Source organism: Ambystoma mexicanum, chromosome 1p (assembly GCF_040938575.1).
Source record: "Ambystoma mexicanum isolate Mex_15411 chromosome 1p, UKY_AmexF1_1, whole genome shotgun sequence".
In the NCBI taxonomy this organism is placed as follows: domain Eukaryota; kingdom Metazoa; phylum Chordata; class Amphibia; order Caudata; family Ambystomatidae; genus Ambystoma; species Ambystoma mexicanum.
In genome coordinates this window covers 168903745-168923990 of record NC_090921.1, presented here as the reverse complement: position 1 = coordinate 168923990, position 20246 = coordinate 168903745, and the positions used below count along the sequence as shown (strand labels likewise).

Sequence of the window (20246 nt, the reverse complement as noted above, 5' to 3'; positions counted from 1 at the left end):
ATGAACCCCTTTCGAAGCTCAGAGAGGTAGGTATATCCCAAATCTTATTGGGCAAAACCAGCGTGATCAAAAGAAATAATATCCCGCAGTCTCACGCGGCATCCAATCTAAAGTACAATACTATACAAGTATGGTGAGGCCTCTTACCTCAATTCCACTTCACCTGTTGTTGGATGGTACAGGCTCTGTTTGATTTCCGATGTAAATATAATGAGTAGTCCTTTATAGGGCCATATGCGCCAGGGCTTAACGCCGCAAGGGTGGTTTCCTCTGCGCTTTCTAGTGGAGAATAGTCACGTGATGAATCACGTGTCAAAAGCGAGCTCCGCCTCCTCCAGGAAGCGAGCGTATGTCAGCAAGAGCCCCTAGACAGCTCGCAATGCTGGAGGTAAGTAAAACACCCAACGAACGTTCAGGCACACATAATTCCAGTAAAACAGCAGGGCAAGTTAGGCCTTACTCCATCCTGCCTTTTAAGTTCTTAAACTCTTTTGAGAATCAATTTTGAATCTGTTATCTGTGTCTACTTCATGATGACTTCACACTCAGTTTCAGGCTACTGTGTGGCTTGTCAGGGCCCCGAAATCACCCCATTCACCAAGGGGCCACTGCTACTGCCTACACTGGTTTTCCAGCAGAGCATGCCAAGTCTCAGTCCATCAATGCATCCATGGCCATGGCTGCCTGTGTTTACACAAGGCCCACCGGGGCCTCCAAGGTCCGTGCTGGTCTGTTTTGTGGGTTTGATCCCTGTTCACCAGGACCCCGCTCCTCCACCTAGCTCTCATGCGCCCACCGGTGCAACTATCACCGCCACAAGCCCGTCCCTGCCTTATCTCATTCTGTTGCTGGAACCGAACAAAGGGCTCAACTCCAGCATTGTGTGCCACCGGCACACTGTTGGATCCCCGCTAGCGCAGTCTGCGCGCCCCAGTGGAATCACCCTGCCGTCTCCAGTCATTGCTACTGATCTCAGCGGCCCACCGGCTGCACTCAGCTGTCTCGGCAAGATGGTGCCCGGCCACCCACTGCTCACAGAACCGGCACGGGTCTCCCACACACTGATTCTGCCCAGGAGTCTCACAATATGAAGTGGAGGCAATCCGCTACCAGGAAATGTCAATATTTTGGCAGGTTTCAGGCGGGAACCAGGATATTGAGCCATGGGGTTTGGCGGCCTCAGCTGTGCTGCAGAGGCTCACGTCCTCATCCGCAAGCCGCGCAGCTACACCCGAGCCATAGAAATGTTATGGCTCAACTGAACACAGGGCTGAATTGTGGCAGGGGTGGAAATCCGATGATGTTCTCTTGCAACTTAAATCACTGTGAATAATGCCCTAAAACAGTTACACTGTGAGTCCTGTGGTGTGGTGTAGTAAGTTGTCGGACAAAGGGAAGGCATGTTTCAACAAGTTTTATGTTTAGAATTAAAGAAAAAGTCCTACATCTCCCCATTTCTGAAGAGTTATCCCTGCCTAAACAAATATTAACTTGGGTGCGCATCATCAGGATATTTGCCCAAATAAAAGGTGTCCCTCCTCTGTCCAAAAATCTACTCTAACCTTACCACTAGTCTACAAAAAGGGTTCAGCATCCAAATGAAAGTAATAGTAGGAGAGTGGCTCCCTTCTCCTGTTGAATTGGCTCCATCTTTATCTCTTTTCCAAAAATCCTTTGCTTGGGCTTCTGATTCAACAAATAGAGCATGGTCAGGAGAATTCTCCCTTCTCTTGACCCACCTTGCCCAGCCTTGAGTGCTGTTTTGGTATATTCTATGACTATAGCCCTCAAAAGTCTCTTCACTTCTTCCAAAGGACTCTTTACAGTTCCAACAATTCTACCCTGTCTTATGACACTATGAAAATTATGTCCAGGTAGTTCTTGTTGTCTAGTATCCTCTTTAATGTTGCTTGAATTATTACTGTGATGAGGGAGATTCCTCCTGATGCACTCTTGAGTCTCAGACTCTTGGTTATCACTAATGTGACAAGGGAGATCACTCACGAGGCTATCTTGGTTCACTGAGTATCACTTCTGTGAAAAGGGAGATTACTCCCAAGGTTTTCTATACTCTTGGTTCTCTGAGTATCACGACTGTGACATGGGCCAATACTTGCTTTCTTGATTCTTGAGTTGTCACAAACACCTACCGGGGTCGCCCGCTTACTCCCGTTACCTGCTGCGTGTCAGGACTGCGTCAACGGTTCTTACTAGGATGATGGGCTTGCTTGCTCAGCTTGTTTTCTTCACTCATCTCTCTGGTTCGTCCTTGCTGCTCCATGGAGACTTGGGCCATACGTATCCAGTGCAGTTGTAGGACCACACGGTCCACCTCCCCGAGGTCACGCCACTGCTGGCTTCTCACTCCCTCTTTCATTGGTCAGGAGCCTGGCTTCGACCGCAGTGCTCCGCTGACCATTCCTGGATGTCGCTGCCACATCAGTGTTCTTCCAGCTTCATGTTACCAGGTTCGAACTTCCCGCGCTTGGCTGGCTTCATGCAGCTGCCCTCTCTGCTTCCCAGTTCTTTCTCTCTCTCTTTATCTTCTGTAGCTTGATCTTCCTGAGCATAAGGTCAAAGTCCCTCTTTACTGTTGATGAAATAATCTTAATGGGGCCAACTCTTCTCAGTACTCTTGTAAGGCAACCTATTATTACTCTGCAGGTTTCTTTTGCTCGCCTTCTTCTGGGTCATATTAATTAGTGGATCAAAGACAGACGGTAGCATTTCAGGGAGTATCAGGGATTTCTGTTACGCTCACCTGGCTCCCACAGGGACGTCGATCTGAACTGGACAGCTGCGGTCTCCACCAATGTGACGTGTAGTGCCGAGATGACAGACTGGACTGGCCCACCTAGCTTTGTTTGCTTGGCCCGTAGGAGTATTCTTCTGCAAATGGAGAAAGGGAATTAAGCACCCGTGGAGTGAGTGTTAACCCCCACCCCTGCTGTTCTCCCTACTGATCACTTTTAATGGCCCTTCTTATAGTCTCACCTGATGGTTTGGAAAGATGAGCTCTCCATCCTGCATTGAGCGCAGGGGCGCGTAGATAACCAGTTGCTTCACTGGTTCGAACAAATTGGTGTGTTCCAGAACAATATTGACTCTGAGATTTCCGGCGAGACGCCATAAGTATATAGTTCGTAAGAGTTCAAATGTCTGACTTTAACTCTTGTCCGATTCCTTGCAGGTTGCAGCTTGACCCTAGCGAAGAGTTCCTCGTGGCAACCGGTAACATTCAGGTAAGGATTTGTATTATCCAACACAGTTCGATAAAATAATGTCAGTATGTAAGATGTTGCTTTCTCCCTTATTCAGGTGCTGAGAGAAATTATGAAGTCTCGGGGAATAATGCCTCCGGCTGTAAAATTAGGTAAGCCTATAGTGGTGAGAAGGATTCCCCTTGTTTGTCCCTTTGTTTCACCTTGCTGTCCTTTTGTTCCCCTTAGGGGCCGGGGTGCGGCGAAGATGCCGTGGAGGCTGCGCCAACCCGTGAAGACGAATAGTACGCCCGGCGGTAAAATCAGGTAAGTCTGTGGGGGGTAACTAATATTGCCTCTGTTTATTCCCTTGGCTCACCTTGCTGTTCTTGTGTTCCCCTTAGGTGCCGGAGTGCGGCGGGAACATGCAGAAGGTTGCAGTGGATAGTGAAGATGCTGCGAAGGCCGGTGAGTTCAGCGCGGCGCTGCAGCAGGCGAGGCGACGCGCATAAAATAACTTCTTTCTTCCAGCTTGAAGGCGCGGTGGATCGGGAATTCAGGTAAGGATTAAAGGTATTGCTCTTGTTCTAACCTTTTCTCCTTCTTTCTCCCTCTTTCTGGGAGCTCCAGACTCGAGGCGGGCGTGGCAGAAGACTGGATACAGACTTGCAGGCACTGTGAGCGTTACGCTGCTGGATGCAGAATAACGCGAAGCGTGTGCTGCTCTTCGGGCGTGGTTTAAATAGCCTCAAAAGTAGTCCCAGGTAAGTATTCCTCCTCGACCCCACCCAAGTAAAAAAAATAGTCCCTAGGTAAAGTAGTCCCTTCCAAGCCTCTTTTGGCTTGGAGCTCTTGCAGCATGGTCTGCATCAGGTAAGTTTGCAGCATGGTCTGCAGCAGGTAAGTTTTAATCTATGAGCCTGGCGCCAGGACTGACTCTCCATATGAGCCTGGCGCCATAGACGCCAGGACTGCACCCAAATAGCCCCTAGCAGGGGTTGTTGGGCTTGCTTGGAATAACTTGATGCCTGCTTCCGGGCTTGCTGGACTTGATCTGGATCCCCGGGGGTAGGCATCATGACAGCACTCACCCCCAAGGCCCCTCCTAAAGTCGTTCTTCCCCGTGGTTTTGGTTTGTCTGGGAAATTTCAGTGGAATAGTTTCACCAATCGGGGTGCATGAACGTGGTCACTAGGCTCCCATGACCTTTCCTGTGGACCGTAACCTTTCCAGCCGATTAAATAAAAAAGCTTCGACTTCACCAGCTTGGAGTCCAGGATGTTCTTAACCTCAAATTCGGGTTCCCCGTATATAAGGATGGGATCTGGTGGCTTGGTTAGTCTTGTCCCTGGTTGTACTGGCTTCAAAAGTGACACATGGAAGACGGGGTGAATTCTCATATTAGCAGGTAAATCCAACTTGACGGCCACTGGGTTGATAATGGCCTTAATAGAGTAAGGTCCCAAATATCTGGGGTTAAAGGTCCGTGTTCCCTTTAGAGGTATGTGTTTTGTGGCCAACCATACTTGGTCCCCTATCTGGTATTGTGGAGTATCACTTTATGCTGATCAGCATTTTTCTTGTATTTTTCTTTCGCTTGTTTTAAATGTACAGTTGCTTCCTTAAAGGCTTGTGTAATCGTAGCGTGCAGATGGTCCACTGCGGGCATTTCTAAGTGTTGGGGTGTGTCAAGGTCTGAGGTTCGAGGATGGTGCCCATATAAAGTATAAAAGGGGCTTTGTCCAGTTCCAGAATGTACTGAATTATTGTATGCATATTCGGCGATCCAAAGAATGTCTCTCCAATTATTCTCAGTCTGATGTAACATACAACGCAGGTATTGTTCAAGAGTCTGGTTGGTCCTCTCCGTTTGACCATCGGTTTGTGGGTGGTGACTGGTCGATAACCTCACTTCGATTTGCGCAAATTGACAACATTTCTTCCAAAAATGTGAAATGAATTGACTGCCCCGGTCAGAGACCAATACGGACGGAAATCTGTGTATGCGAACAATGTTTTCGAGGAACTCCTTGGCCAGGATTGAAGCTGAAGGTAATCCCTTTAAAGGAACAAAGTGGGCCATCTTGGAAAAAAGATCCACAATAACTAGAATGGTGTTAAATCCATTGCATGGAGGTAGATCAGTAATAAAGTCTAACGATAAGGTGCGCCATGGAGTAGGCGGAATGTCTAAAGGTTGTAAGAGTCCAGCTGGTTTTCTTTTCTGACTTTTGTTTTGGGTGCAAATGCCACAAGACATTACAAATGATTTAATATCCTTTCCTTGGATCTACAAGGACCATTGGTATGATGAAATGCGAGGTCTGAGTATCCTTCTTCAAGCTCGGCAAGCGGACCTCTACGCTTGTCGGGCGTGGTCGTTTCCCCGAGCCTGACTCCATATGGCTTTTATCAGCAGCTCCTACCACCTTCTTGGGTGGTTTTACAGGGCAATCCCGTAGAAAATGCCCAGAAGTTCCGCAATATAGACACAATTGCATTTGCCGTCTCCTTTCTCTTTCCTTCTGGGTTAAGGGTCCTTTAACCTCTCCGATTTGCATGGGTTCTGAAGCATCTGCTCCTTAGGGTTTAGCGTGGGTTTTAACCAACACCCGATTTTCAAATTTGGCTCGATCAGCCTTTCTGTTCTGAAGTCTGTGATCTAACTGGACCACTAAGTCTATATATTCAGCGCAGTCTTGAGGTGGGTTCACAACTTGAGCCAAGACATCCTTGAGTTCTCCTCAAAGCCCTCGATGAAATAACGTCATTCGTTTTACCTCGGGCCATCCAGTTTCCACTATCAACCTATTAAAGGTCGCGATGTAGGATAGAAGGTCCTCGTTACCCTGTCGTAGGGACAAAAGTTAGTTATCCAGGGCCTGTCCTTGGGAATGCCGGGCAAATAGTCTTTCCATGCTCATTTGAAAGCCCTGAAAATCCTGAAGAATTGGGTCATCCTGATTAAATAGTGGAATTGACCAATCAGCTGCACTGCCATGGAGATATGACAATACAAAGGCTTGATCGTTTGGGAAGGCTCCAGATCTGCATAAAAAGTGCAAGCGGCATTGGTTCATAAACACGGCGAACCTTTTGGGGTCCCCGGCAAAGCGTTCGGGCGGAGCTAATGGAATAGTTCCTGGTAGGTTTCTTTGCAGAGGGTTACTCGATGACACAGGAGCTGGATTTCCCCCGAGTCCTGGTAGGGGTGTTTGTCCAGCCTGGCTTTGCAGTAGTTGCCTAGCAAGGTCATCAGTTCGCTCTTTTGACAAAATCAGTTCTCGCCTAAGAGCATTGGTTTCTTGACGGGCGGAATGCACTTCAGCCCTCAGTTCCCCTAGTAATTGGGCCAATTGGTCAGTTACTGAGGTATCCATAACGCCCGGGTGGGAATTTGTGGGTAAGCTTCGCGTTCTGTTACGCTCACCTGGCTCCCACAGAGACGTCGATCTGAACTGGACAGCTGCGGTCTCCACCAATGTGACGCGCAGTGCCGAGATGACAGACTCGACTGGCCCACCTAGCTTTGTTTGCTTGGCCCGTAGGAGTATTCTTCTGCAAAAGGAGAAAGGGAATTAACCACCCGTGGAGTTGAGTATTAACGCTCACCCGCGCTGTTCTCCCCACTAATCACCTTTAATGTCCCCTCTTATAGTCTCACCTGATGGTTTGGAAAGATGAGCTCTCCATCCTGCATTGAGCGCAGGGGCGCGTAGATAACCAGTTGCTTCACTGGTCCGAAGGAATTGGTGAGTCCCAGAAAAATATTGACTCTGAGATTTCCGGTGAGACGCCGTAAGTATATAGTTCGTAAGAGTTCAAATGTCTGACTTTCACTCTTGTCCGATTCCTTCCAGGATGCAGCTTGACCCTAGCGAAGAGTTCCTTGTGGCAACCGGTAACATTCAGGTAAGGATTTGTATTATCCAACACAGTTCGATAAAATAATGTCAGTATGTAACCTGTTAATTTCTCCCTTATACAGGTGCTGAGAGAAATTATGAAGTCTCGGGGAATAATGCCTCCGGCGGTAAAATTAGATAAGTCTATAGTGGTGAGAAGGATTCCCCTTGTTTGTCCCTTTGTTTCACCTTGCTATCCTTTTGTTTCCCTTCGGGGCCGGGGTGCGGCGAAGATGCGGTGGAGGCTGCGCCGACCCGTGAAGAGGAATAGTACCCCCGGCGGTAAAATCAGGTAAGTCTGTGGGGGGTAACTAATATTGCCTCTGTTTAGGCTGCGCCGACCCGTGAAGAGGAATAGTACCCCCAGCAGTAAAATCAGATAAGTCTGTGGGGGTAACTAATATTGCCTCTGTTTATTCCCTTGGCTCACCTTGCTGTTCTTGTGTTCCCCTTAGGTGCCGGAGTGCGGCGGGAACATGCAGAAGGATGCGGTGGATAGTGAAGATGCTGCAACAGGCGAGGCGATGCGCATAAAATAACTTCTTTCTTCCAGCTTGAAGGCGCGGTGGACTGGGAATTCAGGTAAGGATTAAAGGTATTGCTCTTGTTGTAACCTTTTCTCCTTCTTTCTAGGAGCTCCAGACTCGAGGCGGGTGTGGCAGAAGACTGTATGCAGACTTGCAGGCACGGTGGGCATTACGCTGCTGGATGCAGAATAACGCGAAGCGTGTGCTGCTCTTCGGGCGTGGTTTAAATAGCCTCCAAAGTAGTCCCAGGTAAGTATTCCTCCTCGACCCCACCCGAGTAAAGAAATAGTCCCTAGGTAAAGTAGTCCCTTCCAAGCCTCTTTTGGCTTGGAGCTCTTGCAGCATGGTCTGCATCAGGTAAGTTTGCAGCCGCAAAACAGCAGGACAGCCGCGCTTGCAGACAGCGTCCGCGTGGAGATTTGGTCTGCATCAGGTAAGTTTTAATCTATGAGTCTTGGGCCTATGGCGCCAGGACTGACTCTCCATATGAGCTTGGCGCCATAGACGCCAGGACTGCACCCAAATAGCCCCTAGCAGGGGTTGTTGGGCTTGCTTGGAAAAACTTGATGCCTGCTTCCGGGGTTGCTGGACTTGATCTGGATCCCCGGGGGTAGGCATCATGACAATTTCTGACAGGGACTTGGTCCTAAGGGAAAAGGGGTTACAGAGTTCCTTCACGGAGGGGGAGTCCTTATCCCCAGGAGGGGAGGGAGTCTCTTCATGTGAGATCCCACTCTCCACCATCCCTAGGGGGACTATTGGATAGAAGCCTCACCTCTGTAGTCTCACAGGGAAGGGCTCCCCCTGGGGACTATCCAGAGAATTGTCACAGTCCCCACAAGATATGATAGGTGGTGCACATTGCCATGACCCCTCTTAAGGCAGACCAGCAGATCTACACTCCAAGAAAGATGCCGAAGAAAGTGGCCTGAGCACAGAAGAATTGCTAGTTGCAGTTTGCCCTTTCTAAGAGGGCCAAGATGGAAATCCACGTGGGACCGGAGGAGAATAAAGCCACACAGACAGAGGATATAACAACAGTATAAACAAATACAACTCTTTCTCCCATTGAGTCCATGCCATCTTCAAGCTTAAGATTGGGACATCTTGAAAGATTGTAATGTGAAAGAGAGGAACTTTATAGGGCCCTTCCGCCTGGCCATCACCAAAATGCATTCCTTGTCCTGGAAGAAAATTATGTCTATGAGGACATCAGGTAACATGCCTTTCTCTTATTGATACATGGTGGAACCCCTTTGAGCACAGTTCAGCATAACTGGTTCGGCGGGTACCGATGAGGATCCCAGGTCCTGGAAGAGCTCCTGGAGGTCTCGCCACAAGTCTTGATCTTGGAGTGAGGCAAGGATGCCTCTTATTCTCAGGTTGTACCTCTTGAAGCGATTCTCCACGTCCTCCGGTTTAGCCGATACCTTCACCCCTCAACACTTCGAGGGAATCGACTACTTGCCATCTTCGAGATTTCATATGATTGCTCGGATGTGGTGTTTTTGAGGTTATTGATGCGATGTTCATCCTCCATGACCTGTTCTTGCATGCTGTCCTGTATTTCTTTTTTAAGTTCGGCAAGTTCGGAAGTCACCTCTTGTGGCCAGGGCATCTTCTGGACAATCTTGGAGCTCTGACTTGGGAGTTTTGTTGTGTTTGGCCATGTTGGGATGTTCTTGTTGTACTTGATCTTGGAAGGGTTTCGGTGTGATGCGCTGCCCACGCTTGCTCTCCTGGAAATCTGATCCATGCAGTCTCTGTTTTGACACCTTTGTTGAATAGCTGGGGGCCACATCTTTAAACAAAAATGTTATTGTTTAAAGCGTTGACCTAGCCACCTGTCATAAATCACCAATGTATCAATTGAAAAGGATACGGTAACCAAAAAAGGATACAATTGGTAGGGCTCTTCCGGATCCTTTTTTCACACAACTTGTTTGTAGGTAGGTCAAATTAGACCTTCCAAATGATACAACTCTCTGACTGATAAAACAGGCAGAGAGATGGATCACTGGAAAGGGCGTGGTTATTGTATCGTAAGATATGCCTAGGATAGATAAAGTATCATAAGAAACTGTCCCAGACTCAAATCACTATGATAGCACACTAACCTTATGGCCAACTGAAGAATTCAACGAAAGACTCTTGAAGAAAACCAGGAGTTGAACAACGATAAAGGAAGGGAAGATTAGTAAGGGCGACTTATCCCGAACGGCACGAGGCTCAAGCTAGATACCGGGTTGGTGCACCACAGGATAGCGTCCAAAGTACTGTGCACAATAACCTTCCAATAGTTCATGAAATACTTTCTTTCCCACGAAGAACAAAATTAGATTTTCTCCTGTTAACTGTCACAGGTACCAAAGGTTTAAAGAAGTTCAGAAAACCACGTACAGGATTGCACGCAACAGCGTACACGCAGCCAGGCCAGCCGCACTTGGAGAAAGCGTTTCCGCGTGAAAATTTAGCAAGCAAACAGGATACACGCAGCCCAGGGCAGCCGCACTTGAAAACAGTGTCTGCGTGTGGAGATTAGGCACGCAAAAAAGATACACGCAGCTCAGGACAGCCGCGCTTGCAGATAGCATCCGCGTGGAGATTTGGCACGCGAACAGGATACACGCAGCTCAGGACAGCCGCGCTTGCAGACAGCGTCCGCGTGGAGATTTGGCACGCGAACAGGATACACGCAGCTCAGGACAGCCGCGCTTGCAGACAGCGTCGTGTGGAGATTTAGCACGCGAACAGGATACACGCAGCTCAGGACAGCCGTGCTTGCAGACAGCGTCCGCGTGGAGATTTGGCACGCGAACAGGATACACGCAGCTCAGGACAGCCGCGCTTGCAGACAGCGTCCGCGTGGAGATTTGGCACGCGAACAGGATACACGCAGCTCAGGACAGCCGCGCTTGCAGACAGCGTCCGCGTGGAGATTTGGTACGCGAACAGGATACACGCAGCTCAGGACAGCCGCGCTTGCAGACAGCGTCCGCGTGGAGATTTGGTACGCGAACAGGATACACGCAGCTCAGGACAGCCGCGGTTGCAGACAGTGTCCGCGTGGAGATTTGGTACGCGAACAGGATACACGGCTCCAGGAATTAGCGTGTGGAGGAAAACACGCTCAAAAAAAGGCCAAAGAAGTTGCTGAAGGGAATGCGAGAACGCAGGTCCGGAGTTCAGCTACAAAACGCCAAAATTGACTTAATCAGAAGCAGCGATCGGAGTTTCCACGCTGCTTATGTACGCACTGGCGTAATACACGTGACAGAACTAAGTCACATGAATTTTAACGACGTGAAAAATGCAGACGTCGTTTTCCGGGCAATGCATCTAACAACCTCCATTTCGAGTAGAATGGTCTAGTGGTTCTATGTGCGTAACTCATTTTGTATGGAGAGGTTGTTCCTGGTCCAGAGATATGTCCAGCAGGCATGACACCACCAGGTATGCACATGACTGCTTTGTAGATAATACATGCAGTCTTGAATAGTATCCTGGCCTGGAGAGGAAGCCAATGAGGTTCACATAGAATGGGGATGTTTCGGTCAAATTTCCATGCATCCATAATAAGACGTGCTACAGTATGGTGGGCTGATTTTAGGGGAACCCAGTGAACTGCTGGGAGCCCTTTCAGGAGATCATTTACCCCATCGATGTGCAAGACCACAAAGGCCCGCACTATGGTCCAGACGTCTTGTGGTGGGATGAAGGGTTTGATTTCTTTATAGGGTAGACATTCAGAGCCAGGCTATTTGTGCCTTTTTGACAATGTGTTTCTGGAAGGAAAGGCTACTGTCATTGGTGAAGCTTATGGATTTACATGAGCCTGAGATTTGTGGATCAAATACTTCTAGGCGCACATCATTGAGCCATTGATGAAAAGTTGTTTTTTAGTGGGCGGGTGATGAGGACCAATTCAGTCTTGGATGGGTTTAGTTTCAGGTAGGCAGTCGACATCCAGGCTAGAGGATGGCTATGTAATCGCCGAGATGAATGATGTCCTAGTTGTGAAAATCTGCTGTTTGTCCTCATGACACTTTGTGACCCACAGAGTTTTCTCCAGCTTTATCTGCATTGGCTAGAAGTACCTTAACGCGGCGCACTATAGCCGTTAGCCTTGATTTTTGCCATAGTATTACCCAGTTGCTAGGCGATGCAAGTTTCAGAAGCCGTGACCGCAACGTAGCATTGGACTTGCCTACTTCCTGGTTATTTGAATTCTACAGTCTGATTGGCCCGATGCTACCATATCCGCCAATCATCTGTACCGTCATGCGTAAGTCGGCCGTACGCCTCAAGGGCCGTAGAACAAGGGCCTGTCTGTGCCTGATCCCCATTCTGCAGCACCGCCATCAAATTGAGAGGGCTGGTGCCCTTTCCTTCCAGGACCGACGCTCCTACGATCTCCCTGACTCCCCTGGCACCATCTGCTATATTACGCAGAATGTGTGTGAGGAGTTGTGAAAATTTGCTGTTGCCATCATCACACTTCGTGACCCAGAGTTTTCTTCAGCTGTATCTGCATTGGCTATAAGTACCTTAACGCGGCGCACTATAGCTGTTAGTCTCTGATTTTCACCATAGCATTGCCCAGTTGCTAGGCGACGCAAGTTTCGGCGGCCGTGACCGCAGCGTTGCATTGGACTTGCCTTCTTCCTGTTTATTTTAATTCTACCATCTGATTGGCCTGCATTACCATATCCGTCAATCATCTGTACCATTGGGCGGAAGCCGGCCGTATGCCTCAAGGGCCGTAGAACAAGGGCCTGTCTGTGCCTGTCCGGGGTGTAACAGTGCCGCGGGGCTCGCCGTTCTGCCCTTCCCTCCAGCCGACCCTTCATTTGAGACACTGACACTAGGGTAAGGAAAAATTACCTTCCACACCTATCCTGTATCCAACATCATTCGTATCAAGCTCTTTACAAAGTTTTCAGACTCGCCGCTTTCTACGCTAAGGACTTAAGTGCCTGAGCACCTTGCCAACAGTATTGCGCTATGCTGATATCTCATATGTATCGACGCATGCTGCACCTTTTGTTGCCATAAGCAACGTGAAATGTTTTACTACCGACTGCCTGTGTTATTTTCGCATATACAACCTTGACTGTATACTCTGCACGTTTTGCCATTCCTGTTTATCGCATGCCTTATTATCACAAGTATGACAACATCCCGCAATGATCGGCTGCAGACTGCTCCTTGCTCTACAATCCAGTCTAACCCGGCCAGAGTCTATTACTTTTAGTCTCCATTAGTCGCCAAACTATTTGCTCCTGCCATTTTGCTCTGAAACGTGCTGTAAGTGTCAAACACGCTTCTTGCCATTATATGCCTCGCAACATATTTTAAGAGTATACCTACTGCAAGCTGCTGGGCGCTCCGCAACCTAGCCTACCCTACGCCTGTACAATTACCTTGGTCACTCCTATGCTTCAGGCAGACTGCGATACTACCAAAATGTAACTAGCAGCAAATACTTTGTAATCCTTGTATGTGAATTTAGCGTTAGTATTTAAGACTTTGCACTGACCCAAGGTCAACATTCCTTGCACTAAACCATGCTCATCCTAACGACTTCTTACCTTCCTATTCTGCTCAGCTCTATCATCCGGCCCACCGTGGCCTCCTGCGATGCTAGTAATCACCTACCGCCGTTCACAAACGACTTGTTCATTACGACCACGACTCCCAGCATTCTACTAGCTATGCCATTGAGGCTTCCCTCATCCGACAGTGTACCACCTTCCACCTTCTTACCCCCTTGCCTTCAAGTAGCTTCTAAACTCACACCCACCACACAAACCTTCCCAAACAACCCTTACCTCAATACACCGGCCCAATGGATCAAACAATTTACTACAAGACCTACACCTAACCAACCTTGCTCACCAAAAAAAGAGAAATGCAAGACTAGGCTCTAGATTTGCACCAACTCACTCCATACCTATTCATAAAACTACTTCTTTCACCAAAGACTCCACTACTAAAATAAAGATTGTTGATACTACGAAGAATATAGCGAACAACACTACCTTGCCTAGTAAACTCTACTCCCACTGAAAAGACTTGCAATAAGACCACTTCTTCAATCAAGGGCGTACTTACCAACACCAGATCCTTGCCAGCCCATACCTTCGATATTGCTGATCTTATAACGTCAAACGACCTTGACTTCTGGCTGCAGCAGGGCCCTCTCTCTCTCTTGCCATCCCAGATGAGTACTCCATCATCCGACTTGACGGAGAATCTAATCGGGCCAAAAGTGGGCGTGTCGCCTTCATCTCTAAAACTGCTTTAAGTCTCAGGCTCATACCTAATCAATCATTTCCATCAGTAGACTATTGTACGTTAAGTTACCATTCTCTGCCACCAGCACTATTACCATTCACCTTGCATACAGACCACCTGGGCCTGTTTCCACCTTTGAAGAAGACATCACCCTACTCCTCCTCACTAACAATACTAAGCCAGGTTCACAAATGATCCTACTATGAGATTTAAACCTTGGTTTTCAGGATGTGAAGGACGTCAAAGCAACAGCACTTGCCAACACAATCTCAGAATTAGGCTTTCTTCATTGTATTACAAAACCCACTCATAATAAAGGCAGGACTCCAGACTGGTTATCCGACCTCAATTGTAACATTAACATCATATCTAATGCACTGTGCATCTGGTCAGACCATCACCTTATCTCATTCATGATAAAAGATTGCATTCAGAGTAACCACCATAACCTTGCTCAATCCATATGCACAAGGAATAATCGAAACATAACACCGGAGAAGCTGCTACCCTTACCCATAACCAATGACACCACCACTTAACACTCAGACCCTACAGTCTTAGTGGACTTATTCAACCATACTTTACTAAATGCCATTAATACAATTGCACCACTAAAGCTGCTCATGGCCAAACCCTGCGCGCATCTAAACTCGTGGTTTACCCCACACCTCAGATCACTGCGCAAATCCAAAAGAAATGCAGGAGCTCTCTGGAAGAGTCATCCAATTGCCCCTAACAAAGATACATTCCTAATAGCTTCCCTTAACTATAAAGAAGCCATTATACAGACCAAAAAAGAAATTTACAATTACCGTATCATTCAAGCCAAATCAAGTACCAAAGAACTCTTTAACATACTGAGAGAGTTGGAATCCCCTGCTTCACCACCGGACACCTGCATTAAAGACACCAGCTGGTGCACCAACATCCCGAAAGCTTTACTGGACAAAATATCGATGTTACAAGACAAAATTGAATCCGAAAGACTTAGGGTCTCATTACGAGTATGAAGGTAGCCATGCTGCTTTTAGCGGCATGGCTACCCCCATACCGGGTCCGGGTTCCAGGAATAGAGAATTACCGGGCCATGCCGACTTTGGTGGGCCCAGTAATTCCCATTCTCGGGACCCGGACCCGGTATATCCCCATTCCCACTTTAGCCTTCATAGGGCTCAATGGGAATGGGGAGGATGCTAACAACGAGCACGTTAATGACGGGCCTGTTGTTAGCATTCTGGTCTGCTAGCGGTTCCCGCTAAGGACGCCTGGTCTGATCAGGTATTCCAGAGCAGGACTCGTTGCAGTCATCATAATAGAGCAGCCTGGAATGAACGGTGCCGGTCCCTTACCGGCACCGTTCATTCCGCGGCCTCCTAACGTGTAATGAGGCCCTTAGTCTCTCTACTATCACATCCCAACCCTCCCCTTCATCTCCACTCGCAAAAACCCAGAAACGTTTTACTTCTCTCCTCTCACTACGATAGAGGTTCAGGGAGATCTGCCCTGTTCCCATCATTCAAGAGGCAGCCAAGGAACTAGCCCTCTCCATCACGTCCATAATCAATGCTTCTTTTGAAACAAGCATAGGCACCAACAACCTAAAAGACGCGTGGGTCCTCCCTGCTTTTAAAAAAGCCGTCTCTAGACCCCAACATCCCTACCAACTATAGACCCATCACCACTGTTCCATTTTTACTTAACATTCAAGCAGCCTACCTGCATATTCAAGAGTACTGAGAAGCAAATAACCTCCTTGGCCTCAGGCAATCAGGTTTTAGACCCAGACACAGCACAGAAACAACCTTGATTGACCTTAAAACACAAATTGAAGAATTAAAAGACAAAGGCAAACTCGCCCTTCTCCTACTGGTAGATTTGTCGGCTGCATTCGACTTAGTAGATCACAAAGTCCTCTGCAAGCATCTAACCTCAGCAGCACACTTCTTGGATAAAGCCACTACTTGGATCCAGGCATTCCTTGATAACAGGTCTACGAGAGTCTTTGCAACCGTGGCCTCCGCTGAGCCTGCACCAGTCACGTGCGGAGTCCACCAAGTTTCATGCGTGCCCCTACCTTATACAATGTGTTGACAATGCCCAAATTCGATGACCTTGACTGTCTGGGTATCACCTACACCAATTATGCGGATGACACCCAGATACTCATCCCCATTACTGGAGACTATGAAACTGACTCCAAAGTACTCAGTGACATTTACCTCAACATACAAACCTGAATGACGAAGCATGGACTCTGCCTCAATGATGATAAGACAGAGTTACTCCTCCTAGGTTCCCAACGGAAACTTAAAAAACTAGACAAACAATTTGACTCCTTCATTATAGACGGCAACAACATCAGGGTCTCCAAGGATGTAAAAACTATTAGCATCTACATCGACTCCACTCTAACTCTATCAAGACAAATTAATGCGACAGCCTCTTCCACAGTTTACACCTGCAAATTAATTACAGTATGTAGACCATTCCTAACCACATCTAATTGCATCTCCATTGCCAGAGCTCTAGTTCTATCAAAACTAGACTACTGCAACGCACTCTACCTAGAAACTAACAAACAGAACCTAAAAAAGATGTAAGTTATACAAAACGGCACCATTAGATCAGCGTTGAACATCCCCAGATGACAACACTTCCCCCGAAGCAGACGCAATTTGAATTGGCTTTCTGTCAAGCAAAGGATTGCATTCAAATCCCTGTCCCTTACCCACAAGTGCCTATCGAATCAAGTGCCAAAATACCTGACCAATAACTTCTCACGCAACAATTCAGATCGCCCTACCAGATCTACACAGGCACATTGCCTCAATATCCCTAGGTTCAAGCTAAAGAAGGCAGCTTTCGGGTCCTAGCAGCGAAATTGTGGAATACCCTGCCCACTCCCCTAAGAAGAGAACCCTCCTACCATCTTTTCAGGAGGAATGCAAACACCTGGCTCATCGCCCAAGAGACTTAAATATTTCCTCTCCTATGAATGATCACAAGCGAAACACTTTGTATTTCACAAAATGTATGTAATTGCGCAATGTCTGTACATTCAAGGATAATACACTTGTAAATATGTAACTGTTTTTGTATAACCTATAACCTATGTATATGAAAGAAATGCACCCAGATGCCTTTGGGCATGGAGTGCTATACAAATAAATAAAATACAAATACAAAATGCACGCTATTTACTCTCATGAACAACTGAGTATGGGCCGCCCATTGGTGAAAGGCTATATTGGGATCTTTGAGAAGAGTACCCAAAGCCTCCATGGCATGCAAAGGTTAAAAGGATTGGTGAGGGATGGAGCCTTGGGGGACTTTGCTGGAGACCTGTTATAAATTAGGCACACTCATTAAATGGGGAAAGAGGTTTATTGGTGAAGCCCCCGGAGTACGACCATCCAGGGCATATTACTATACACAATGGTTCTGGAATGGCTACATTCCAGAACCATTACAGCATTGGGTTCCACACACTACGCGGTATCACCACGTGTGTGTGGAATTACATAACATCCCCCTTCCTCCTATTACTGATATATAAATTGTAGTGAGTATGTAGTGCTACATATCAAAACTAGAAGGAAACGTTTCAATTTAAATAAAATAACTAAATAAATAAAATATAATTCAAAGGATACAACAAATGCAGTGACGTTGTGAGAACACTAGTAATATGCATAGTCATATTTGAAATTCTGTATGATTCTGCGGTTTCTTTTAGGTTGCCCACTTCCAGTGGGTCTACTGCTACACCCTGTCTCTTGGACGTGCATCTCTTGACCTCTGTCTTGTGTTACATAGTCATTACAATCCCTTGCAACATCGTTACTGTACTCACTGGTGCTTGGGCATTCGGCATCATTTTGCACCCGCACAATATCATCAATAGACCACATCTTGCCATCATCCAACACAACTGACTTGCCGGAACTACTTTGTACCCTCTGTGGTAGTCTTAAACGGGATTCGCCTTTCATTGTTTTTTTTAGGTTCTTTGACACAGACCCCATCTCCTTTCCTGAACAACTTTTCCATCACTCCATTTCTGCGATCATAATATTATTTGTACTTTCCCTGTTTCTTAATCACTCTCTTTATGATTTGTTCAATGTCCAAATGCACATCCCTTGTTCCTGAAAACATCCAAGCAGGTCTCAGATGATTGAACGCTTGTCTGACCCTTATCATGGTAAAGGGTTCAACCTCTGTGGCAGTATGTGGAGTGGTCCTGTATGTGCAAAGGGCTTCCTTCCATGGAAGTGAATTGGAGACAGCTAATTGAACCGCTACCCTTCACAAACTTGTTCATCCTCTCGACAAGTCCGTTTGCTATTGGATGATATAACAATGTCTTTATGTGGTGATTGCTTTTTCCTTAAGAAACAGTTGAAATTCAAGTTAGGTAAACTGGGGCTCGTTATCTGACACTCTTTTTGGGGTCGCCTTCTCTGTTAAATATTTCACTTAGAAAGTTCAGAATTTCTTTCTTAGTGATGTTCTCTTCTACAACTCCCCACTCAATCTACTTTGAGGTGTAGTCTACTAGAACTACAATGTATATCTTAACAGCCTCCAGATTTTCGTATGGTCCCATGATGTCTATGGCTAACTTGGACCACACTTTATCAGGAATCTCAACAGGTTGTAGAGGTGTCTTTCTTACATTTTTGGTTTTGGCACTCGTAGCACATGCAACACAGTTCCTGACACTTTCTTCAACTTCTCTCCACAAACCCGGCCACCAGTATATGCTCCTTACCCTTCTCTTGGTCAAACTTCTACCCAAATGTCCCTCATGGGATAGTGCAATTATTTTACCTCTCAGTCTCACAGGAGGAATCACTCGGTCTCCTCTATATATGTGTCCCGAATCCATCCAAATTTCTTCCTTGATCTGAGCATAATCACCAATACTTTGGTCATATTTGTGCCAGTCTTTTTTTATCACATCCCTATTATACTCCTGTTCCTGATCAACGTCAGCTATGTTCTTCCATTCTTCTCTCGTCACGCCGGGGTTTATGGGTGCAATGATATCCTCACCTCCCAACTCTTTCTCCATTTCGGCATTAGCCCTGGTATATTACCTAGTATATTCCCCAGGCAATCTGGATAAACAATCAGCCACAGAATTAAACTTACCCGGGGTGTAACATATGCAAATGTTGTACTGCATAATGTCCAGAATCCACCGTCTAATCCTTGGCGATATTAAATGTGGCATTTTGGATTGCAACACATGTATTAGTGACTTGTGGTCGGTCTTGAGGATGATAGGTAGTCCCCATACTAGGTTTCTGAAGTGTTCTAATATCCACTTTACTCCCAAAGCCTCTCTTTATATCATTGAATAATTTAATTCAGCATCTCTTAGGACTCTTGATGCGAATGCTATTGTCACCAACCCCTTGTCCTGTAGCTGCTCCAATCAATAGGCCACACAAGCTGATTTTACTGGCATCAACTGAAATTATAGTTTTGGCTTTACAATCAAACATTCCTAGTGTCGGGGCTCCATTGATTGTGGTTTTCATTTGCTCAAATTCACATTTGCACTCTACTGACCATATATATTTTTTGATTTTCTTCATAAGTTTTCTCATATGTTTAGTTTTGTTGGTGTAATCATTCACAAATTTAGAATAATATTCACTCATGCCCAAGAAACTTCTTAGTTGATCTTTGTTCTCAGGTTCACTGATGCCCAAAATGGTGTCTTTCAATTCCTTATTTGAACTGATCCCTTCAGCGTCAATTGAATGACCTAAATATGACACCTTGTCACACTTAATCTTACACTTTTCAAGTTTCAAAGTGAGACCACTTTTTTTAATTACTTGCAGCACTCCCATCAATTTCGCATCATTCTCCTCTTCTGTGTTGGCAGATATTAAATGTCATCCTGAAAGCAGTATACACCTTCAAGACCACCAAATAGTAATGACATCAGTCTTTGAAATACCGCTGCGGGTGAAGCAAGGCCAAACGGCATCCTCTTAAACATGAATGCGCCAAGTGGAGTGACAAATGAGGTTAGATTCTTAGACTCATTTTCTAAGGTGATGGTAAGCCGAGGATAGATCCAGAGTGCTGAAAAACCTAGCTGGTTTCATAGTTGTTAGTAATTCTCCTATTTTCGGAAGGGGGTGTCTGTCTATCCATATACTTTTGTTAAGGTCTCTGAGGTCCACGCACTTTCTTATGGATCCATCCGGTTTCCTAACTAATACTATAGGGGCCAACCATTCCGAGCTCTCAATGGGTTAAATTATATTTTGTTCACACAATCGTGAAAGTTCCTT

At 46.6% G+C, this 20246-nt stretch overlaps 1 protein-coding gene across 1 annotated transcript; it reads right to left on the bottom strand.

Annotated features, from left to right (window-relative positions):
* Positions 1-19304: 19304 nt before the first annotated feature.
* Positions 19305-19796, bottom strand: LOC138462770 (uncharacterized). Its single transcript, XM_069607211.1, has one exon. The coding sequence runs from the start codon at positions 19794-19796 to the stop codon at positions 19305-19307; it is 492 nt and encodes a 163-aa protein (XP_069463312.1).
* Positions 19797-20246: the final 450 nt, after the last annotated feature.